At 38.4% G+C, this 24,716-nt stretch overlaps 4 protein-coding genes across 4 annotated transcripts; 1 reads left to right on the top strand and 3 right to left on the bottom strand.

Moving 5' to 3' along the window:
• Positions 1-352: 352 nt before the first annotated feature.
• Positions 353-14,070, bottom strand: anks3 (ankyrin repeat and sterile alpha motif domain containing 3). Its single transcript, XM_057826893.1, has 14 exons — positions 13,636-14,070; positions 11,403-11,601; positions 11,213-11,334; positions 8,930-9,011; positions 8,601-8,718; positions 8,392-8,532; positions 7,136-7,249; positions 6,967-7,076; positions 4,837-4,968; positions 4,648-4,772; positions 4,287-4,428; positions 3,956-4,220; positions 3,796-3,887; positions 353-1,616 (listed from the first exon to the last, which is right to left on the bottom strand). The coding sequence occupies exons 1-13, from the start codon at positions 13,800-13,802 to the stop codon at positions 3,805-3,807; spliced, it is 1,800 nt and encodes a 599-aa protein (XP_057682876.1). The 5' UTR covers positions 13,803-14,070; the 3' UTR covers positions 353-1,616; positions 3,796-3,804.
• A 1,443-nt stretch (positions 14,071-15,513) lies between these two features.
• On the bottom strand, positions 15,514-17,901 carry c21h8orf33 (chromosome 21 C8orf33 homolog). Its single transcript, XM_057826803.1, has 5 exons — positions 17,753-17,901; positions 17,270-17,510; positions 16,058-16,148; positions 15,808-15,954; positions 15,514-15,735 (listed from the first exon to the last, which is right to left on the bottom strand). Exons 2-5 carry the CDS (start codon positions 17,468-17,470, stop codon positions 15,539-15,541), a joined length of 636 nt encoding a protein of 211 aa, XP_057682786.1. The 5' UTR covers positions 17,471-17,510; positions 17,753-17,901; the 3' UTR covers positions 15,514-15,538.
• A 435-nt stretch (positions 17,902-18,336) lies between these two features.
• h3f3d (H3 histone, family 3D) lies at positions 18,337-19,965 on the top strand. Its single transcript, XM_057826804.1, has 4 exons — positions 18,337-18,500; positions 19,057-19,198; positions 19,391-19,544; positions 19,623-19,965. The coding sequence occupies exons 2-4, from the start codon at positions 19,071-19,073 to the stop codon at positions 19,749-19,751; spliced, it is 411 nt and encodes a 136-aa protein (XP_057682787.1). The 5' UTR covers positions 18,337-18,500; positions 19,057-19,070; the 3' UTR covers positions 19,752-19,965.
• Positions 19,966-20,460: 495 nt separating this feature from the next.
• Positions 20,461-23,151, bottom strand: LOC130909693 (ubiquinol-cytochrome-c reductase complex assembly factor 4). Its single transcript, XM_057826450.1, has 3 exons — positions 22,954-23,151; positions 22,816-22,866; positions 20,461-22,735 (listed from the first exon to the last, which is right to left on the bottom strand). Exons 1-3 carry the CDS (start codon positions 23,040-23,042, stop codon positions 22,423-22,425), a joined length of 453 nt encoding a protein of 150 aa, XP_057682433.1. The 5' UTR covers positions 23,043-23,151; the 3' UTR covers positions 20,461-22,422.
• Positions 23,152-24,716: the final 1,565 nt, after the last annotated feature.

Below are 24,716 nucleotides of genomic sequence, written 5' to 3'. Positions count from 1 at the left end.
TTTTTTGCCGATTCTGATACTTTGAAAATGACGTGATCGGACCCGATCAATCAGCATTCCGATCGATTGGGACATCTCTAGTTAAGAGCGCTGTTTAAAAAAAAAAGAAGGAAAAAAAAAAAAAAAACCATTAGCATTCTGTAGCTCTTAGCTAGCGGACTTTTGCTCTGCAGGTTAGACAAATAAGCCAATTATTCTTTTGTTAAATTTCAAAACCTCATTTATTCATTTTTTTAATACCATTTGAGGCTAAGCGCAAATATTTTAATTATTGTTCTTGAAATGAAAATGCAATTCTGCATAGTTTGAAACAACTTTAGAATTTTATTTTGAATTCGCATTTAATAATCCTATGAAAAGATGCCATTTTTCCCCTTATGGGCTCACATGCTAAGCATAGCATAAGCATGCTAACTTTGTTAATATTCTAAAAATACCATACATGAAAAAGCACACTCCTGAGAGTTTTAGAAGGTGTTGTAAGTTCTCGTCTTTTTTGCTCGAGGCCGTCGTAGTGGACTCGCTGGAACTTTTTTCAGCATTCCGCTTTTGCTCATATGACATAGTCTGGTTTGAAGCGCGAGTAACTTTGCACATACTTGCTGTTGAAGACTCTTGACTTTCAGTGAATCGCAATCAAAACTTATATTCAAAAGCTGTGAATATGAGTTAAAAAAAAACAATCAATCATTAGAAAAATAAGTTTAATTTCTTTTCTTTCACAACAATGAGAATGTTTGATTTTTTTTTTTTTTCTTCAAAAAACATTCAGCAGGACATTTCCAAACAAAATGACCATAATTTTCAGACTATAAGCCGCTGCTTTTTTCCTCCCATGTGGCTTATATATGGATTTTTTTAGTCTAATCGGCTGCATGTCTTTTAGTGTAAACATCCCATAATACAATGCGGAAACCTGTGAGTTACAGTCCATTCAGTGCGGCTTATATGTGAAAAAATACAGTTTTCTTGTGAAAATTTGTGGATGCGGCTTATAAAAATACTAAAAAAAGACAAGTAACACGTTGAGAAAAATAATAAAATTGTTAATTTATGCACAATTTTGACTGTATTTTTTAATGTTGTTGTTCATAACTGTTCTAAAAATTTAACCAATTTTACCTGAAGTTAATATTTAATTTTAAATTATTGTATTAAAACAAGAAACTAATATCATAAAATTAACATCTCTAATTCATCATTAGTTCAGTGTTTTAAACAAAAAAAAATATGGGTACAAATAAACTGATTTGACTAATCTAAAATACTGTGTACTAGTATTTTTCTATAATTTACAATACATTAAATTAGCGTTCTCTTTTGAAATAAGAAAAATCTAATCTTTGGCGTAAATGCTTGGCGGTCGGTTTAAAGTGCCATCCTTTGCCCACCGCTTGTCGGATCTACAAACTATTTCCTAGCTTTTGCGGGTGTGGTCCTCACTGTTGCCCAACACGAGCACAAACGCGTGGGGGTCACTTGTCCCACCTATTGTCTGCTTGTCAGAACCGTGCACCGTTCGGTCCGTCTGGGTGGGCTGCGTCCAGCATGGTCTCCCCTCAACATACTGTAGTTTAGGGTGGTCATCTCACCCGCCGTCATCACTCAAGAAACCACTAGGAAGAATCATAAAACTGTATTTAAAAAAAAATAATAATAAATTTTTTTTCAGGCCTGCCATGATTAATCGACATATTCACAAATTACCGTATTGGCCCGAATATAAGACGGTGTGTTTTGCATTGAAATAAGACTGAAAAAGTGGGAGTCGGCTTATATTCGGGGTCTAGACATTATCCCCATTCAAGACGTTAGATGGCGCCAGATATCATTGAAGCGCATGCTGAACTCCAGTCATGTTCTGTCATGACAGATCTCAGCTACTCTTAAGTTTGACCATTTTGCATTATTTTATTGCAATATTTTTTATTATTCAGAATTGTTTCAAGACTACAGTTAGTTAGACCTCACTTTGATGGTTAATGCAGTTATTACAATTTTGTTGTTTTATCACAATAGATTGGTTTATTTACATTTCAAAAACCAGAAGCCATTCATTTACGAATGTGATTGCACTTTAGTTTACATATTTAAATGTTCAGACATTAAGATTTGAATGAGGCAAAATAAAATGCATTTTCTCTCAAATCTATAATTTGGTGTTCAAAAAGTCTTTTTTTTCAAACTTAAGTCTTGAAAAAGACAGGGTCGTCTTATTATCAGGGCCGTCTTATATTTGGGCCAATACGGTAATTGACTTTCGAATTAGTCGACTACTATTTTGAAATTCTTATTCTTGACCACAACTTGTCCAAATGCTTTCTTTTTTTCTCCTTCAGCCTCTTAACTATTGGGCCGCCAATGAAGGCTGTAGACATGCAATCATTCAATCAATGGTAGCCAAAGAATTCCTCGTATTTTTTTTTTATTTAGGGAAAAGAAACTCACCCAAAAATCTTCATATTATTCAAAAATGCTAAAACAAATGTAAATCATTACATTTTTAAAAACTAAAAAACAAAAAGAAAATCTTTTCACTTTCAAAATTGAACTTAAAAAAATATATATGACGGAAAACAGACAAGGCTGAAAAAGCTGAAAAAGTTTCTGCTCTTGCATCCCTCTTCAAAATAAACTGCTGTATTTTAAGCTAAAAGAACTACTGTGTTTGAAAGAACATAATGTCTATATGCTGCCATAGCAGTTTCATAGCGCATTAAGCCCCCGAACTATTTTTGTCCATTTTACCCCGGCGACCCCCGTTTACATACACCGCGCAACCGCTTTTGTTTCAACCAGCCATAAAAAGAAGGTAAGTAAAAATTGAAATGTCTATCATTTTTAGCTTAGAATCATTACTTGATGTATAATATTTAGTTTAAAAAAAAAAAAAAAAAAGACTTTATAAAATCATTCACTCGCATATTTCAAACTTTTAAACAAATTACGCCACAATGAAAAAAATTGTGTCTGTAAATAGGTCACGGATATCTACATAACTATCGCTTAATTGTATTTTTTTTGTTAGTCGCATTTTCAAAGATATTTTAGATGATCAATCCAAAGAAAGAAAATTTGAAGAAAAAAAAATTTTTTTTTAAGGGTAAATATTTGAAAAAGAAAAGCTCTTCCACGCCTTGATGTCTGCAATTTCTGCATTGCGACCCCTGTTATATTACCGTGTTTCACCCATAATATCCCCCAAAAGTCAGGCTGTGGCCATTCACAGCTGTGTCTTGACACTCTGTGTTTTTTGGATCGAAACAAGGTTAGTATGCGATAATATCTCATTAAAATCATGGTGTCTTTAATTATGCTTTCTCATGCTCTGACCTCGAATTAGAGTTTAGGGGTTTAAAAAATGTTTTGTTTTAAAAAAAATGCCCTCCTGTTCAAAAATTTTCTCCCCCCAGAAAATTGAGATTTGAAGCTTTCCAATAATGTATTACACATGGATATTGGCCAATTTTGAAATTTGGCCAAATTGGGGGTCTCAGAGCGGAACTTCAAGTCACCCGAGTGTTTTCCGCCGTATATATCATTTCTATTTAATTTCATTAATATATATTTTAATTGAAATGTTTTTTTTTTTTTCATTTTCAAAAAGTAAATTTTACACAATGAATAGGCGAAAAACAATCCTTTATTTTTAAAAGAAAATCTCATTAGTATTAAATTTTTTTTTTTTTTTTAAATACAGTAAATATTCCCCTTATTTCTGTAATAAAAACATTAACCAACGTGATTCATATATGAACTAATCGGTGACTAGTCTACTATCCGTTTGTTCCTCACCTGGAGTGATTAAGGCCTTTCCCAACTATCCGCCACTTTTTCCGGCGCGCTCAACCGCCTCAGGCTTTGAAGCACGGTTTGCAAAGTGTTCGCTGTTTGAACAAAATAATCGGCGTGAGACGATCAGACAGGATTCGACTTCAATCACTGTCCGTTTTACCTAGTTGGTCCTGGTACGCGTTGATTTCCTTCACCAGCTCGGAAGCCGGATGAAGTCCGTCCAACGAGGCCAGCAACTCGGAACCGCACGATCGGGCTTTGGCCAGCGTGGCGCTCATGTCCTGGCTCAGCCGGTGGTTCTCCACCAGCTCGGCGTGGACTCTCCTCCATGCCATCTTGTCCTCCATCAGGCAGCCCTCCATCACCGTGCGCAGCTCCTTCTCCTGCGACACCTGACTTTGCAGGGCTTCCACTTGCTCGCAGCGCTGTGTGGATCACAAATTAAGATGAAGATCATATTTTATTTCTTAGTTTTTATGCTATATCCCTACTTTGTGTAGCTGAATGGCCATCTCCTGCATCTCCGCTTCCAACTGGTCGGCGTAAGACTGCTCCAATGCGTCACTAGGAGGTCGAGCGCCGCTATGCCATCTCGCGATCGCGGAGGTCATCTTGCGTTTAGGCCCGAACAAACTGGGGAAGATGCAAAAAGGTCCAATTTCTGATTTTAAAACTCATTCATGTCCATTGGCGGTAATGGTCGTCGTAGCAATTTGAACCGAAAGGGCTAACTTGTGAGTTATCATGACAAAATTGGACGTCTAGTGCCATCAATAGCAGCTAAAGTAGTACTGTATCAAACGCTAAAATGTAACAGACCATGGTCCGTGATGGAAAAATTGACTAACTTACGTGATTCCGATTTCTTTCAAGTCATTCTCCGTCAAGGTGAGAAAAATGCGTAAATCGATATCTTGTTCCTCGAGTAACGGCAGATACTTTGAGAAGCCGAGTTGTTCCAAGAACTCTGCCAAATCCTTTAAGAATTTAAAAAATGGTCAGACGTTTTAAATGCAGTGTAAAAATAAAATGCAGTGCTACTTTTGGCCCGCTGTATGACGCCGGAACTTGTGAGCAATCCCCTGAAGGTCCTCCATCATGCCGACTTTTGCCTTTAGAGTGATGCGCCTTTGTCAGTCGACGTGAGCTACTTTTTTGACACTGGTCTGAGTCCTGGCGGGGAAGCGGAGTTAGTTACTAGGACTTCGCGACCGTCGCGGCCTAGAATCCACCCTCAGTTGACAAGACAGCTTCCTTCGCGTAGGGGGCCGACCAAAATCGAGTGATTTGATCAAGGATTCAAAGTAATTATTATATTAAATAGCACCATGCATGCACTTTGAAACGTGAAAAAAATTAATGGATAAAATAAGTGTAACTTTGGCTTGTAATATTTACTTAAATGAATGATAACTGCCCGTTTTTTTTTGTTTTGTTTTTTTATTTTAACCAAGAATCTGCTTTTTTATGTTCATAGAAATGCTACAATTTGAGCATTTATTTGCAAGAATTTTCAACTTAAAAAGCTTTTTTTCGTGACTGCCCCCATGTTGGATTACACAATAGCGTAACTTTTGCTTGAAATATTTACGTAAAATGAACGATAAATGCCCATTTTTTGCCTTTAACCAAGAATCTAGACTGTTTTACATTCATATCTATAGAAATTCCGCGATTTAAGCATCTACGGTATTTTCAAGAATTTTCCACTTAAAAAGCTTTTTTTTCGTGACACCCGCTGTGTTGCATTACACCATACCGTAATTTTAGCTTGAAATATTTACGTAAAATAAACAACTGCCCATTTTTTGCTTTTAACCAAGAATCTAGACTGTTTTACGTTCATATCTATAGAAGTTCCGCGATTTAAGCATTTATTTACAAGAATTTTCAACTTAAAAAGCTGTTTTTCGTGTCTGCCCACATGTTGGATTACACAATACCGTAACTTTAGTTTGATATATTTACTTAAAATGAACGATAACTGCCCGTTTTTTGCCTTTAACCAAGAATCTAGACTGTCTTACGTTCATATATATAGGAATTCCGCGATTTAAGCATTTATTTGCAAGAATTTTCATCTTAAGCTTTTTTTCGTGTCTGCACCCATGTTGGATTACATAATGGCGTAACTTTCGCTTGAAATATTTACGTAAAATGAACGATAACTGCCCGTTTTTTGCCTTCAACCAACAATTTGGAGTGTTTTACATTCATATCTATAGAAATTCCGCGATTTAAGCATTTATTTGCAAGAATTTTCCACTTAAAAAGCTGTTTTTGTGACATGTTGAATTACACAATACCGCAACTTTAGCTTGAAATATTTATGTAAAATGAACAATAACTGCCCGTTTTTTGCCTTTAACCAATAATCTAGACTGTTTTACGTTCACGTCTAATTTAAGCATTTATTTGCAAGAATTTTCAACTTAAAAAGTTCTTTGTTTCGTGACGGCCGCCATGTTGGATTACACAATACCCTAACTTTTGCTTGAAATATTTACGTAAAATGAACGATAACTGCCCGTTATTTGCTTCATATCTATAGAAATTCTGCAATTTAAATATTTATTTACAAGAATTTTAAAATTAAAAAGCTCTTTGTTTTGTGTGGATTTTGTATCCCGACACAATAACGGAAGTCAACCTAAATAACTTGTGATCGTACATAGAAAAATGCAAATTTTGCTTTTTTAGAGTAAAATGAAGATGTTTCTGCATGCTTTTCTCAAGTATTAAGTTTCTGATTGAACATTTATTACTGATGTGAAAATTTATTAGCTGTTGAAAAAACATTAACTATTTTGGGCATAAACTTACATGATAAGTATTGCTACTAATCCTGAAAATATAGGTGATTATCTTTGCATTTGGTGATTTTTGTGCATCTAGCGTAAAATTTGAGAATTTTATAGCCATTTTAAGTTTTGATATATTTGTATAAAAAAATTAATTGGGATTTTATTAGGGAACGACTTTGAATTTCAAGTCCCTGCTCATGGAGACTCATGTATGCCTAAAGGAGGTGCCTGTTTTGGTTTTAGGTCGCTAGCGGCTTTGGTTTTGAAAATATTTGAATTTTAAGTTTTGAAAATAGGCCCCCTACGGATCGGCCCCGTGTGCTGTCAACTGATAGTGAAGTCTATGGTCGCGGTTGATTTCACTCACCTCATTGCTTTCCACTGAACCTTCCCAACCGATCACATTTGGTAAACATTCACTGCTGCTGCTACTGCTTCTCATGGTTGGCATGTCATTGTCAAAGAATGGACTGTCATCTAAGCACATTTTGGGATTATTTTGATGACCAAATGCTTGTGCTACGTTATCTTCTCACCTCTGCTGCTATTGCTCTGCCCGTCCAGCTCGTTAATGGGCGAAGTCATGTCCCGACAGCGCATGCCGTCGTCCATATTGCTAAATGCCACGTAGCCACTTGTCGTGCGAGGTGCTAGCACAGGAAAACCAAATTGTTAGCGCGCTCAGCGTGACTACAGGTTTCAACCAGTGAAATTTGTGTCTTTTTAAAACCACTTAGAACTGAATTTATCACCAATCCTGATACAAATTTCACAGCCAACCTCGCAACAGCAACAAAAAAGTGTGCTAACATCAGAGAACTAAATTGTTAGCACACTCAATGTTCTTTACAGATTTCAACTAGTAAATTTGTCTTTTTAAAATCACTTAGAACTGAATTTATCGCCAACTCTGGAACAAATTTCATAGCCAATCTTGCAACAACAAGAAAAAAGGCATGCTAGCATCGGAAAACCAAATTGTTAGCCCATTTAGCGTTACTACAGGTTTTTCAACCAGTGAGATTTAAGTCTTGGACTACTTATAACTGAATTTATCACCAATTCTGATCCAAATTTCACAGCCAACCTCGCAACAACAACAAAAAAAAGTGTGCTAGCATCAGAAAACTTAATTGTTAGCACAGTCAATGTTCCTACAGGCTTCTACCAGTGAAATTGAAGTCTTTTTAAGACCACTTAGAGCTTAATTTTTCACCTCTTCTGGAACAAATTTCTTAGCCAAACTTGCAACACCAACAAAAAAAAAGGCAACCAATATATTACCGCATTTGGGTTCCTTCAGGTTTTAAACAGTGAAATTTAGGTATTTTTAAGACCACTTATAAGAGAATTTAACGCCAATTCAGAAATTCAATGCATTATTAAGACAAGACAGGTACATGTAAGACCAGAGATCAAGTTGATCACGTTGGGAAATCGGGTCTGATCACGTCATTTTTAGAAGATCGGAATAGGGTGAATAAGATCGGGGGGGGGGGGGTTTGTTTGTTTTTTTTAAGGGCTAAGAAGCAGCACAATAAAGATGCACAAGGAACCCGTCAAAGGAAACAAATGTATTTTACAACACCACGGAAAACTTTACTTACAGTAAGAAAATGTTGTGCTAGCTTTCACGTAAACTAAAGTCAAAATAGCATCACGTATTTTATTGGATAATTTGCCGAGGTATCAGATTAGTACTCTGTATCAGCAGTTCCTCAAAATGAGGTGACTCAAACTCATTTGCAAAAATATGTGACCGGGACAACCGTATTTAAGACTTCTGATTTACCGCTCGATCCTCCGACTCGGAATTTAGCGATGGCTTGGGGTCCGTCGTGGATGCTGATGCCTTTAGCCCGGTTGCGGCTAGCTCGCGTCCTTGGTGGGCCGCTGTCCGAATCCTCGGAGGAACTCAGGTCTTCAAAGTGTCCTAGTTGATCAGAGCGGACAAACTCCTAACTTAAGAGTTTAACCATTCTGTGTCTGTGTGTGGCATACCTGGTTTGGTCCTGGGAGAGCGAGAATCAATCAGGCTAGCAATCTTGGTGTTGCCGTACAACATGGCGAGGGCTCGGGCTGTCTCGCCTTTGGCGTTGCGCTCATCGGCTTTCACTTTCTGTAAGCATGTTTGGATTAAACTGAGGTGCCCGTCATACTGAGATGCTTGTGAGTTGTGCTTTAAACCAGAAGATCTCAACTGATTATCTGCAAATTTTACCATCAGGTTCAGTTCAAATGATTAATAGACATTTTGATTCATCGATTGTCATGTTTGTTAGTCCAGGAACAACAACAGTTGAGAACCACTGATTTCAACTGCTCCTCACGTGATCCAGCAGGTATTGAACGATAATCTCATGCCCAGAAGCAGCAGCCTCCATCAAGGGTGTGAATCCAGAACCGGGCTCCCTATGGATCAGTCAAAAAGAATAGTGCTTAAGTGAAAACCAATGGTAAAGTAAGGATGTTCTGATCCGATCACGTAATCGGAAATCAGGTTTTCCAGAGGATCGCAATAGGGTGAAAAGGATTGGGTTTTTAATCTGAAAAATGTATTTATGTTTTTCTGCCTTATGCTCGCGCAGCGACACAGCCTCTCACCTTGCCTCCTGCTAAGCAGTGCGACCAAACTGTTTTTGTTGGTCACCAGTGCAGCTGGTGTTTGGTACTTAATGATGATTGACAGGTTTGTAGCTTTGCTCTGGCCAGAAAAGCTTCGGTAGCTCTACGATCAAAGGTGCAAATGTGTTAATCCTAGCTAAACTTGCTGCCAAGTCTGAAGTGTGCTGTGCCAACTCCTTCATTGTGTAGGTAAGCGGTTGTTCTCGGCAGTGTGAGGGAATTTGAGTGGACTCACATGAATTATATCAGTGTTTTCCAACCAGTGTGCCGTGAGAGATTGTCAGGAGTTCAACAAGAAAACAAAAAATAATAACAGAAAGACAGAGCTGTTGACGAAGATTCCTGTCAGGATATCGGCTTTGTGTTTATCTAAACAGGCTCAAGTTTCACACTAAGTATAAATATTGAGAAATTACCGTAATGGCCCGAATATAAAACGGTGTTTTTTTGCTTTAAAATAAGACTGAAAAAGAGGGGGTCGTCTTATATTTGCGGTCTAGACATTATACCCATTCACGACACTAGACGGCGCCAGATATCATTGAAGCGATGTTCTGTCATGACAGATCTCAGCTACTCTCAAGTTTAACCAGTTTGCATTATTTTATTGCAATGTTTTTCCTTATTTAGATTTGTTTCAAGACTACAGCTGCAGTTAGACTTCACTTTGATGGTTAATGCAGTTATTGCAATTTTGTTGTTTTATCATAATAGATTGGTTTATTTACATTTCAAAAACCAGAAACCATTCATTTACGAATGTGATTGCACTTTAGTTTACATATTCAAATGTTCAGATATCAAGATTTGAATGAGGCAAAATAACATGCTTTTTCTCTCAATTATATTGTTATTTGTTTCGGATGTACTGTAATTATTTTCTGTATAAAAATTTGGTGTTCAAAAAGTCTTATTTCAAACTTGAGTCTTGAAAAAGAGGGGGCCGTCTTATAGTCGGGCCAATACGGTATTTTATAATGAAATATAATGTACAGAATGTAATTTTGGAACATTTTTTGGTTTGTGGTGTGCCGCGTGATTTTTTCCAATGTAAAAACGTGCCGTGACTCAGAAAATGTTGAAAAACACTGAATTATATGAATGTTATGGAGAGTGATTAAAACTATGGCGTTAAAGTTGATGCAATGAAAAATGTGGTGAAAATTGTAGTTTTAAAAGCGCAATATAATATTGCAATGGTTCGCAAACCCCCCCAAAAATTGCAATGATACCGGTAGTTTTTTCCCCCCAATATCATTCAGGCCTAATTTATATAACGTAATTTTTGGACTATAAGCCGCACCGGACTATAACCCGCCACCCGCCAAATTTGACATGAAAACGGCATTTGTTCCCAGATAAACCGCACTGGATTATAAGCCGCAGCTTTCCGCACTGTATTATGGGATATTTACACCAAAAGATATTAACCGGTAACACTTTATTTGTCAGCGGCATCATAAGATGTCATAAGACAAAATGCACCGCTATGAAGCTTAGAACCAATTGGCTGCAAAGCTTCATTGCTTCAACAAGTCCAACATCCCTCTTAGCATGCATTGCAGCGCTACAGATGAAAATAACAATCAAAATTCATGTTCTATGATAATTATTTCTTCAGTTTTCTTTCACTTATTGTTCCAATTGTTTCATTAATTGCTAGTTTTTGTATTTGGTAACACTTTATTTGACTGTGGCGCCATAAGACCATCTTATAACGCCGCTGTCAAATAAAGTGTTACCTATTAACCCAAATAAATCAACAAATAAGCCGCACTGGACTATAAACCACAGGTATCAAAATGAAGGAAAAAAGTAGAGGCTTATAGTCACAAAATTACGGTATGTTTCAAACTCTGCAACACTCCCGGAAAGAGCGAAAGAGGTATTTGTATCAGCAGATTCTCAAAATCAAGTGACTCAGACTCTAGTGCAAATATATGCGATCGGGGCATCCCTAGTTAAAAGCTTTCCAAACTACTTCTCACCTCACGTTAGCATCCGCGTTGTTATCCAGCATAAATTTAACCATCTGTGGGTGACCCGTACTCGTACAATGGAACAGCGCCGTCCAACCTCGACAGTCTTTCACTTCTAACTCGGCCCCTTGCTTTAGGAAGCAACAGCAACATGTTCACAAAGGCTTAATTCAAACACAGCTCGGTGTCATTTTCATACTTGGAGCAGAAAGTAGGCAATGCTTTCATTCCCGCAGCTAGCCGCTAGCATTAAGGGAGTTTGTCCTCTCGCGGTAGTAGCGTTGACGTTCACGCCGGCTTCCAGAAGGAGATTGACTATGTTGTCATGGCCGATATATGACGCGTACATCAGGGGCGTCCAACCTCCAATGTTCTTGCTGTTTAGGTCAACCTCACCCCTAAAGAGACACAATTGAATTTTGAACAGTCAGTGATGACAACATTTAGAGTGCGGTCCATGTTGGAGATGGACAAAGTAATATTTTAGCTGCCATTGATGGTATAAACAGAAAAACAAGCTATTTTCATTCTTCTGCTGCAAATGAGTCGTCCAATCTGTCAGAACTGGGAGGGTGGCAGCGATCTGCCATTCCTTCCATTTCAAACAGATTCGACCCTCCATGGCTGTCAATGGCAGCCAGTACCAGGCAATGAGTTAATTTTGGGGCATTTCAGATTATTTCCTGTAGATTTTTGGTCACTTCCTTTTCCTTTAGGGGCAATTATGGGACACTTTTTGTTGATTTTGGGTTACTGAAAAAGGTGGTGACTCAAAAATGTCCCCAAATGGATTGGAAGTGACTCAAATTCAACAGGACTTAATCTGTAAATGCCCACAAGACATGTTCTGGTTTCAGTGCCATTGACGGCGCTAGACATCCAATCCAATCAAAATGAACTGGACGTCTAGTGCTTCAATGGCAGCCAGTAAGCTAACGTAGACACCATTCTAATGAAAGATTTTGGTATAAATCTGTTGATTCTTTTTGTTTTTAAACAGTGACACCTTTTTAAAACGATGTATGGATTCTTTGCAGGCATATGCCGAGTTTAAGGAGGGGCCGCCCCCCCCGGTGGCCGAAAAGTGTCATTGCATGTAACTGACTTTCCTATATATGATTTTAAAATAAAAAGAGTTTTCCGGTAATATTCTCTATAAAAGTCGTACAGCAATAAAACAAACAACAAAAATGAATGAAATGAACAAAACAAAAAAAGATTTTTATAATGGGTCAAAATTATTTTTCGAACAGATCATGTGACTCGCACCTGAGAAGGTCATTTGCTTTGCTTAACCAAAACCACCCTAGGACCGAAGAAGCGAGATGGATATACGTAATTTTTTCAAACCTAAGCTTTCAAAAGTGACAACAACTACTGAGCAAGAACCAAGGATTGAAAATCTGGACCATTAAACGCCAGAGAGCACCGCCAAAATGGTGAGCGGAGTTTCAATTTGCTCCACTAAAGACGCAAATTGTACAACAGAGCCACCACCGGTGTCTTGCTAATGTAGTTACCCCCGTCAAAAATTGTATGCCCAGGGTGCGGGAGCGCACCCACACACACATTAGTTATGAGTTATGTCGACTTAAACAATTAATTGAAGCCAGAAAAGAACCACAGTTATACATTCATCGACGTTTATTAAACTGGAGAAACTCCATACAAGACTTGAATTACAGTAATAACAGTTCCTACAAGTAAAACAGTAAAACATTGCCTTTTTTTACTTTCAGTACGTATGTTACGTTATCCGACAGAAAAAAAAAATTTTTTTTTAGGGATGGGCCATGTTTTAAAACCTCGTTGATAACTACATCACCAAAACCAGGAAATCAAGCAAATCAGTGAAGCGCAGTGGCTCCGCCCAGGGGACACAATTTTTGACAGGGGTAACTACATTGGCACGACAACGACAGGTGTACAATATTCAATTGATGACGGTCTTTGCAGAAAAGTATAGCTGTCCTAAGCAGCCTGATTTAGAATTCCTCTCAAGAACGATGGAAAACAAAAAAACGCTCATTTTCAACTTAATATTATAAATATTCTTGTAAGTTAATTTTACTCCTAGCACTGCGTTTCGGGGTCATCAACATGTTGTGCCTCCCTCTGCCCCAAAAGTCAAACTCCGCATATGTTTGCAGGAGCATATCGATTACCTTTTGGGCTATAAAGTATCGCGGTATATCACCTTTTCGATATAGTGTTGTCACACCCCAGTATGGTGGTAAGGTTATTGACGTGCTACCTTAGTTTCAGTGTTGTAAGTGGTAATATGCCCAAGTTACTCTTAAATCAATGGAAAAACGGCTCATTTTTACAGTAGCACTGGCTCGTCTATCACCATCAATGATAGGCAATGAGTTAAGGAGTAAATATGGTAGTTCAGATTAATTCAAAATAAACAAAGTCGTGAGTGTGTGCACCTTTGAATGCACTCTGCCACCACGTCGTACTGTCCAATGGAGCAGGCGGTGTGAAGGTCCAGAGGGACGTCCAGTTCCTCGGCACTCACCAGGGACTCCCCAAGCCACAAGGAGAGACTCACGCCCAGCTGCTCGGACTCACTGGCTTCGTCGCTTAGCTCCGACATTTTCTTCGTCTTTTGCAAAGTAAATATAAACAAACCGTAGGCAAGGTTTACCCAGGAAATCCAACAGTTGTCAAAAAGTAGTCCGAGTTAGCTACTTTTTAGTTTCAAAAGTAACTTTTTCCTCAGTAACACAGTAACAATTCAACTCTCCAATGTTATAAAGCCAGAGTTGTGCGAAATACAAATGTTATTAGATTTTGTGTCACGCGGTTAGGACTTTTCATCATTTAAGTTTTGCTAGTAGCATAGCCAGTAACTAAGCTCCGCCTCTTCCGGGTTTTCTTTACGGAAGACAGAGTCAACATACTTCTGTGTGATACAGTATTTGTATCCTACTTTTTTCTAAACCCAATTCACATAGTTTGAACATCAAAAAGTTCCAAATGGCCCCATTCATTACCAATAGGAAAAAAAACGACCCAATTATTTAAAAAAAAAAAAAAAAAAGCCTCAAAATATACAGGAAGTGACCCAGAAATGTCCTAAAATCAACGGGAATTGATCTAAAATTTCCCTGAGATACCCTAAATGTGCAGGAAGTGACCTGTAAGCACCCTAAAAGATTACTTATAACGTTTCAGAACCACCATTGACAACAATCGACGTCCAATTCATTTAAACTGGGAGGATGGCTGCAAATGCTCATCTTTCAATGCCATTGACGGCGCTAGACGTCCAATCCATTTGGACTGGGAGGGGCAAATGAACATTCACCCGTCCAAGTCCAAATGGATTGCATGTCCAGTAACATCAATAGCACTGAAACATGAGTTAAAGCACCGAAGTGACCAACAGGAGGGAGACATTTAATTACCGTAATTTTCGCACTATAAGGCGCACCTGACTATAAGCCGCCACTCACCAAACTCGACACGAAAACGACATTTGTTCATAAATAAGCCGCAATGGACTATAAGCCACAGCTGCCCTCACTGTATTATGGGATATTTACATCTAAAGATATTAACCGGTAAGGTAACGCTTTATTTGACAGCAGCATCTTATGACTGTCATAAGACCAAATGAACCACCATGAAGCTTTGAACCAATTAGCTGCAAAGCTTCATTGCTTCAAATAGCTTCATTTGTCAGTCAGTCTTGCTGCAACCTGCTGTCAACACTTGTCCAACATGCCTCCTAGCATGCATTGCAGCGCTAGATGTTAATAACAATCAACATCCATGTTCTGTGCTAATTATTTCTTCACTTGCTGTTCCAGTTGTTTCATTAATTGCTAGTAATATTTAATAAAACTTTATTTGATAGTGGCGCCATAAGACTGTCATTAGACAATCATAATTATGACATGAGACTTTCATGAGCATTAATGAATGCTTATAACAGATGTCATTTAGCATTATCCGGCAAATTATCTCTTTCGAATGGATGTGAAAGATCAGAGCTGTACATAAATGGACATAATTTGCCAGATGACACTTAATGACATCTGTCATAAGCATTCAGTAATGGAATGACAGTGTCATGTCATAATTATGAAGGTGTTACGACACCACTGTCAAATAAAGTGTTACCTATTAACCCAAATAAATCAACAAATAAGCCACAGGATTCAAAATGAAGGAAAAAGGTAGCGGCTTATAGCCTGAAAATTACGATAAATTGTCACCATGAATGATTTTTTGTTACTCTGTTTACAACTTAAAGCTATTGGAAATCAACATTGACAAAAAAAAAAAGTTTTTTATTCACTCAATATTCATTTAGAAGTATTTTTATTATAAAAAGTTGAAGCAAAACTCTTCTTTTGACGTCGTAAACACAAAGGCAGGCGTTTTCGGAGGAGTCTTTGAGTTTGCATCCCGAGCTTCATTTTGCTCCTTGGAGGCATGCATCTGTTTAACTTCAGCTCTCCGATGAAAAACTGATTTTTGTGGTGACGCTGACTTTACTCTGACCTGAGCGGACGAAAGTTCTGGTAGAAAACAGGAAAGTAAATGGTCAAAAGCTGTCATCTTACAGCGCACGAAGTCCTTGTTTTGCTCACCACTCTGGATGAGTTTGAACTGTTTCTTCTTCTCCTCTTCCATTTTTTTCCTGTAATCTCCTGCCATTGCCCTCATCACTTGTCTTTTCTTGACTAGAGGAGCTTTAGAGCTGCGCAGTGTTTTGAGTGCATGAGACGCATCCTCCCCTGAGAGATAAACGTAAAATTCACACCTGGAAACACTGATCGTGTCACAATCAGTAGCTATGACAAATCTTTACAATGTAGTGGAAAGTAGACCAATACTAACTCTGCTTTGGAGTGGCTTTCTGTAACCTCATTCCCAGTTCCAGCTGCTCAATGCACCAGTCCAGTTGCCGTTGAAACTGCTCTTCTGTGCTCTGAAAGAGGCCATTGCATCAAGTTAACACAATGAAGTAGTCAGTACTGACTAGTGCTGCGACGATTAATTAACTTGAGTAATTCGATTAGAAAAAAGGTTTGAATCAAATTTTGCTGCTTCGAATATTCTTTTAATTATAGTGGTGTTGTAATGGTTTGTTTTGATAGTGTTTGCATTTAGTTTTATTGATTTGGGTGGATACACTGCTCTCTAGCGGCAACAGTGTAGGGCTGCAGCTATCGATTATTTTAGCAGTCGATTAATCGATGAACTAGTTAGTTCGAATAATCGAATAATCGGAAAAGGAACATAAAGAAATAAAATGCCTGAACTGACCCCCAAATGGTATTAAAAAAAAAAAAAAAAAAAAAAAACAATCTATCTACAACAAAAGAACAATTGGCTAACTTACATAGCAAAAGTCCGCTAGCTTAAATGCTATAAAATACTAGTTTTTTGTTGTTGTTTTTTACAATGCTGTAACAAATGGTTCAGACACATATTCCCACAAAAATTGGCTAAATATACTTTTAAACCAAATTCCGAATGCATTAAAAAAAAAAAAAACATTAGCTCAAACAAAAGCTGAGGTTGGTCTTAACAGGGAGCAGCTGGATTCAGCCATGTGAAATGAGGCAGACTAGATGGCAGTGTATCCACCCAAATCAATAAAACTAAATGCAAACATTTTCAAAACAAACCATTACAACGCCACTTTAATTAAACAAATACTCGAAGCAGCAAAATTTAATCTGAATCTTTTTTTTCTAATATTGGAGCCACCTGGCCTAGCATCGCATTTGCTACAGCATCACAACACTCTTCTCTCTCAGTGTCTCTGACTTTTCTCGCGTCATTCAACCAACGTAGTAATGCATCAACGCACATTGTCTCGTTGCCGAAACTGACAAAATCCGGAGAAAAAAAAAACCGTAATGCACAAAACATGTACAGATTTTGAACGTACAGCGTGCATTTAAAAATCAGTGCTCACTTGCACAAATTACGCCGAAACCGTACAACTTGACAGGTATGGATTAATCGACTACTCAAATAATCAATAGCTGCAGCCGTAGTACTGACTATAGCTAAGAAAACCTTCTAAAACCCAACACTTGCCAACTCATTGTTCTCGCCTTCTTGACTGTCTTCAGTCGCACTTCTTTCTTGAGGTACTTCAGTGGTTCCAGTTGCTTTTTTCTTTCCAGGTTTCTTCTTTTTCTTTGCTTTTGACTGTGCAGGCTGTCCATGCAATGGGTTCACTGCAGTGGACGTAGAATTGTCAGCTACATGTCCTGAAGTCTCCACGGGAGTGGACATATTGTCTCCACATTCGTCTTGGCAACTTTGACTTGGGAATCTGTTTAACGTAAACAGACATTTATTGTTTAGCCCCTTTAAAAATGATTTTTAATGAGGGCCCAACGAAAAATGACTTGCCGAGCCTCATTAACCTGCTGTTAAGGTTTCGTCAAGAATATATTCCTAACATAAAAAGTTTCAACGCGTGTACTAGTCAGTCAAATACACAACAAAATGATTTTATATTAAATAAACACGGTAAAACATTGTTATTTTTGGCTCATGCCGTACAAAACGTACCTCGGGTGTCACGCCAATGTGATGTCCGTAAGGCAACATTTCCGTAAAGCATATTAGTTCCGCTTGGATTTTTGGAATTAAACCAGATTTACGTCTAAATGTGTAAAATTGTTTTCCATGCAAGATAAATGCTCGTGTTAATTTAATTACAACTAACCGGCAATGCCTATGTACAATAAAGTTAAATCTACTTAAAAATATCGACGAAGAAAAAAAGGAGGGAAACGGCAGATAGCCTAACCAACAAAACAATGAAATTATTAACCATTTAATTGCTGTTTGTGAATACCCGATGTGTTTGAGCGACTTTGGTTAGCTACCAAAACAAAAAACAATGTACACAATAGGTATTTACACGTAGTTTAATGGTGGCATAAACACACTAGTGACAATTTTCTTGAGAAGCTGAAAATATTGGGTTTTGTCGAAACTTTTTAATTATTATTCTTTTTTTAATTAGATTTTATTTTTTATTTTAAAACGTATTTTATTCACACATTACGTTGTACATGAATTGTCATCGTATTACTAAAACTGTACAATAATACAAAAACCCGTCTTTCGGTATAGTAAAGGGCGGGCTTTTTCGCCAATCACATTTCGATGACCGTTACGTTTGAGCCAATCATCGAAGTTGAAAGGCGGGACACCTATGTGACTATAAAAATCCGCTCGCAGTTGTGGTTCGATACAGTTACCAACGTCACCAGGCAGAGGACTGAGCAAGCACCTCGAAAGAAAACGTCAGGTAACGTGGGAACACTTTCTTTATTACATTACATTTTTAAAGTCGTATTTCAATGTTGTCTATGATTATTTAAAATTATTTCAACGGTTTGTGAACTGATTTCAGAAGTAGCCAGTAGTGTGTTGTCAACAATACGGTGCGCGCCATAACAAGACAAGCTTACTCAAAATTAATGAATATTTGCTCACTTTAATCATACTTCAACGATTGTAAGGTATGTTTTACATTAAAAATGTGCTTAAAAGGTGGAAATGATTTTGAATGAAGGAAAATAACGCCAAGCGTCGGTTGACTTCATGGCGCCATTTTGCTCACTTGAAAAGGAAACGTTGGAGGGAACGTGACTGTCTAGTGTTTCTTAATGGTGGCACTACTTTTAGAGCAACCTTGGCTCGTAACTGACACAACATATGAATTATTAACTTAAGGACTCTTGTTTGACGTTTTTATAGCGTTTTTGTTTATTCGCTGAAATACCCGCGCAATGTTCTAGCTATTAAATCGCTGATGATTGTAGTATAACGTGGTGGGCTGTTGTTTCCTTCGTGTTTTACAGCAAACTCCTGAGAAATGGCTCGTACTAAGCAGACGGCTCGTAAATCCACCGGAGGAAAGGCGCCCAGGAAGCAGCTGGCCACAAAGGCCGCCAGGAAGAGTGCGCCATCTACCGGCGGAGTCAAGAAGCCACACAGATACAGGTAAAACTACACTGAAATATGCTGAATAAAATTATTTAAATCCAAACCGCTTCAACTAAGAGTAAGTCAATCATGGACCAATGTTTTTTTTATTTTTTATTTAAATTTAAAACTGTTTTCACAATGTGTTGCATGTTAACGAACGGCTCGATACAAGCTTTCCGAATTTAAATGTATGTTCTCTATTAATAGGCCTGGCACCGTGGCTCTCCGTGAGATCCGTCGGTACCAAAAGTCCACCGAGCTGCTGATCAGGAAGCTTCCTTTCCAGCGTCTGGTGAGGGAAATTGCGCAGGATTTCAAGACTGATTTGCGATTCCAAAGCGCAGCCATTGGAGCCCTGCAGGTCTGTTTCATGCCACCACCTACATTTTTTTTTTTTTTTTTTTTAAAGAACAGTTTTTGACAGTGTCCACTTTAACAGGAGGCTAGTGAGGCTTACTTGGTGGGTCTGTTCGAAGACACCAACCTGTGCGCCATCCACGCCAAGAGGGTGACCATCATGCCCAAGGACATCCAGCTGGCCAGGCGAATCAGAGGGGAACGCGCTTAAATGTTTTTCAGGGTTGTTTAGTTGGTTTTGTAAATTGTGAAAATTTTTAGGTTCCAATGTGTCATGTTTGTATTTTTTTTTTTTAAACTTTCACTATAGTCGTGTTTAATCTTATGATAAAACTTCAGAATCTTTTCTCATAGCTTGACTTTTTTCGTCATCCTGTGTGTGCATGCCATGGGATTTTCTTGTAAATAAACTTTCCACTACCTCATCTGGATTCTCGCATTTAATATGCTCTCCAATAATTGACTTGATTTCGTTCACCGGTTGTCCTCATCAGGCTTTACAATTTGCAAGGGATGGTTGACCTGCCTCATTGGTGATTTCTGCCTTCAATCTAAAATATTTCTGCTTTCAATTTAAAATACTTCATTGGATATTTCCACAAATGACCAGTTTAGACATATCCAGATTTTTTTTTTTTTTTAAAAAGGCTGACCCTTGTTTTAAAATGTCCTTGCTAAATTAGCAAAGCTTAAGATGGCAATTTGAAATAAAAGAAATCAAATTCAACAAATGCCATTTTAATTGGTCTGCAGGTAAATCGAGGCAGGTCAAAGTCATTAAATATAGCAAAAATGGCATTCAGTAACTGGTAAAGGGCAAAAATACTGAAAGATTGTTAGAGCCCCCCCCCCCCCCCCCCCCCCCCCCCCAAATTTTACTCATTACTAATGGTGAAATATTCACACCTACTCAATAGTATGACGACATATTCTAGCTGGAAAGTGCAAGTGAATGGGTTTTAAGGTTGTTTTTTTCAGTAATTTGTAATTCGCTAATAGAAAGTCCAGAACCATCCTTAAAATGCCATACAATACAGATGGACTATCGGTGCCGATATTTTAAATTTGAACTTGTATCATAACGGCCTTTTTTTACACGCTTTGAAAAAAAATAGAACTGGGTTATTTCAGCTCAGGTGCAGCCGTGCCTCTCCTGTTCGAGTATTCACCCCGTCCTCTATTTGTCGTTTCTTGAAAGAAAACTGTATGAAGATGTGACTGCCTGAAATGATTTTTTTTTTTTAATGGAAATGGTAAATGGAGTTACCCTTGTCTTGCACCTTTCGACCTTTTAAGGTGCTTCACATTACATCATCTACCTACTGGGGACGCAGCACCAGGTGCAACGTGAGGTTTATTATCTTGCTCAAGGATACTTAAGGTCATCAGGGCGGAGAATTGAACTTACAACCTCTGGGTTGGAGAACTACATCCAAACCACACCAGCCCTTGTTAGCTAGTATTTTCTATTTGTATGATTCATTTAACATGCTTTAGGCCAGGGGTGTCCAAATTTATTGCAAAGGGGGCCAGATTTGGTGTGGTAAAAATGTGGGGGGCCGACCTTGGCTGACGTCCTTTACATAGAACAATATATTTAAGCACATTTTAGCAAGCCATTCTGCGTGTCACATTTCTTTCATTACTTTTATTATTTCAACAATCTCCCAACTAGCCTTTGTGGCGTTATCTTTCGACTCTCGGGCTCTTGCGAAATATTGCTGCTGCGAAATTAAACTAGCTTCAAGTTGCTTCAATTTCTCGCTGCAAATCTTCCCTGTAATCTTGTCGTACACGTCAGCGTGTCTTATTTGGTAATATCGCCTCACACTGAACTCTTTAAAAACAGCAACTCTCTCTTTGCAAATGATGCAGACACAGTTGTTGCATATTTCAGTGAAGAAATATTCCCAATTTCCACCTATCCTTGAAGCGTCGGCTGTCGCAGTCAACTTTTTTTTGTTGATTGTCGCCATTTTAGAAAATTGGGAGTAAAGGGTAACCCGGGGTAATGTTGCTTAGAGTGCTGCTGCCTTTTAGTAGGTTCCCCAAAGAGACTACAATGCGAAACTTGGTATACAAACATATAGTGATGCTGACTAGGCAGCTGATACTAGTGACACGCGAAGTACGTCAGGATAGAAACAACCAACAGTTGAACTATCTACATGTGAAGATGAATATATGGCACTGGCCCCAACCATACAAGAATGCCTATATTTAGAACTACTGGGTAGCATTGATCATTATCAGTACAGTTCAACAACTGTACACGATGACAACCAGGGGACAATCGCGCTAGCAAAAAATCCCGTTGACAGATGCAAGCACGTACACATTAAATATCATTTTATTAGATCTACTAAGAGTCAGGGAAGCGTAACATTGATGTATTGTCCAACGGATGACATGATAGCTGATATCATGACAAAACCTGTAACAAAATAAATGAGAGAGGATGTATCCGCATGTCGGTGGAAATTAAACACGCCGAGTTTTGGCTGCACTGCTGACCAATTTATTAAGTGTGTGCAGGCCAGACGTTATTGATTTTATGACAGAGGCCGAAGGCCGGATGAAACGACCACAGGCCGCATTTGGCCCCCGGGCCGGACTTTGGACATGTCTGCTTTAGGCCTTTCAATCAAGGTCAGTTTTTGCATTATTTCCACTTTAACCTTAATTAAAACTGGACTGGTTATAGTCCATCATGGATAATGGTCTCTATCACTATAACTGTGGCACAAATTAGCGATGGGCACAGTAATATTTGTTGATGGGAGGGGCTTAAACTCATTGCCATTGACGACAATAGTCTAATGGTAGTTTTCTGACGTTGCCAATACCTGCACAAAAACAATAAATACATATACGAGTCGGCATCATTCTTTTTCGTCATCTTCCTCATCGGAAAGCAATCCGGGTAAATGTTGGTAAAGTTCCTTCTCCAACTGCACGTCAATGTCCGTTTCTTCTCTGAAGGCACACCATAACAGGAAGCTCACCCCGAGCACAGTAATGGGGAGCACTTTCCACCACGGGCGTTCGTACTGGCTTCCCAAGGATCGCTGCACAGTCCAAGTTCTGTGACTGGCCTTGCTGGTGGAGAAGCGAATGGGTTCGTCATTCACTTCCTCCTGAACAGGTTCATTACGCTTGGCTCGCAGATGGTAATTGACGGAAAGAAGTCGGACACTGTTGAGAATAATGTGGTTAGTATGACTGACAGCTCTTTGCATCATCTTTCCAAACCTTTTTTCAAAATGGGATCTTACCTTTGACCATTCCTTATGAATGATACCAGAGGATAAATAACTCTCAATTGGCTGGAAAAAGAATATATTCATGAATCACTTTGTAATTTTACTGTAAGACTAGCAAGTAAAATAAATCATATATTATTAAACACTCACCTCCTCATGCTCGAATTGATGTGACGAATAAACGTCGACGTCCCACTACTGATAGTTCTTCTTGTCAAGCCAGTAAAAACGTGAGACATTTTAGCTTATGTATTGTGCAAATGGTCATTTTAAGTAATAGAGGTCGATGAAAACGGACAGTTTGCTTATCCTTACAACACAGGTCATGTAACGTATAGTTGTGCGTGGGAGAACTGATTCCGATGCAACGCAATGTATTTCTTAAGATTCCTACTTAGATCTCGGTACCGTAGCAGCAACAGTGCACTGATGTTTTTTCAAACTATCATAATTGCGGTATCATTCATAGGCTATATAATATTTTTTAAATAGTCTTTTATAGTGAAAAATTAAGACAAAGCGAAGGAAAATTAATTCCGTTGCAGTATTTTCTCAACCGTAGTTCCTACCCGGAGTTGATGGCGTACTCTAGGAAAGGGCAGTGGTGTTGATTTATTTGAATGTTTTTATTTTTGGAAATTCGATGTTATGAGTGAAGAAAAAGTTTGTTTTGATCAGAAACGCGAGTTCGGTCTTAAGTTAGATTTTTTTTTAAATTGAACAATAGACATACATACATACATACATACATACATACATACATACATACATACATACATACATACATACATACATACACTATATACAGTGGGGCAAATAAGTATTTAGTCAACCACCAAGTTCTCCTACTTGAAAAGATTAGAGAGGCCTGTAATTAATTAATTAATTTATAAAAACACGAGTAAACCTCAATAACGAGAGACATAATGTGGAAAAAAACAGAAAATCACATTGTTTGATTTTTAAAGAATTTATTTCCAAATTAGAGTGGGAAATAAGTATTTGGTCACCTACAAACAAGGAAGATTTCTGGCTGTCAAAGAGGTCTAACTTCTTCTAACGAGGCTCCTCTCGTTACCTGTATTAATGGCACCTGTTTTAACTCATTATCGGTATAAAAGACACCTGTCCACAACTTCAGTCAGTCACACTCCAAACTCAACTATGGCCAAGACCAAAGAGCTGTCGAAGGACACCAGAGACAAAATTGTAGACCTGCACCACGCTGGGAAGACTAAATCTGCAATAGGTAAAACACTTGGTGTAAAGAAATAAACTGTGGGAACAATTATCAGAAAATGGAAGACATAAAAGACCACTGATAATCTCCCTCGATCTGGGGCTCCATGCAAGATCTCATCCCGTGGCGTCAAAATGATAACAAGAACAGTGAGCAAAAATCCCAGAACCACACAGAGTCGGGGGGACCTAGTGAATGACCTACAGAGAGCTGGGACCACAGTAACAAAGGCAACTATCAGTAACACAATGCGCCGTCAGGGACTCAAATCCTGCACTGCCAGACGTCTCCCCCTGCTGAAGAAAGTACACGTCCAGGCCCCTCTGCGGTTTGCTAGAGAGCATTTGGATGATCCAGAAGAGGACTGGGAGAATGTGTTATGGTCAGTTGAAAACAAAATAAAACTTTTTGGTAGAAACACAGGTTCTCGTTCTCGTGTTTGGAGGAGAAAGAATACTGAATTGCATCCGAAGAACACCATACCCACTGTAAAGCATGGGGGTGGAAACATCATGCTTTGGGGCTGTTTTTCTGCAAAAGGACCAGGACAACTGATCTGTGTAAAAGAAAGAATGAATGGGGCCATGTATCGAGAGATTTTGAGTGAAAATCTCCTTCCATCAGCAAGGGCATTGAAGATGAGACGTGGCTGAGTATTTCATCATGACAATGA

This window comes from Corythoichthys intestinalis, chromosome 21 (assembly GCF_030265065.1).
Source record: "Corythoichthys intestinalis isolate RoL2023-P3 chromosome 21, ASM3026506v1, whole genome shotgun sequence".
NCBI lineage: Eukaryota > Metazoa > Chordata > Actinopteri > Syngnathiformes > Syngnathidae > Corythoichthys > Corythoichthys intestinalis.
The sequence above is the reverse complement of the archived record's forward strand: the minus strand, read 5'-3'. Positions and strand labels throughout refer to the sequence as shown.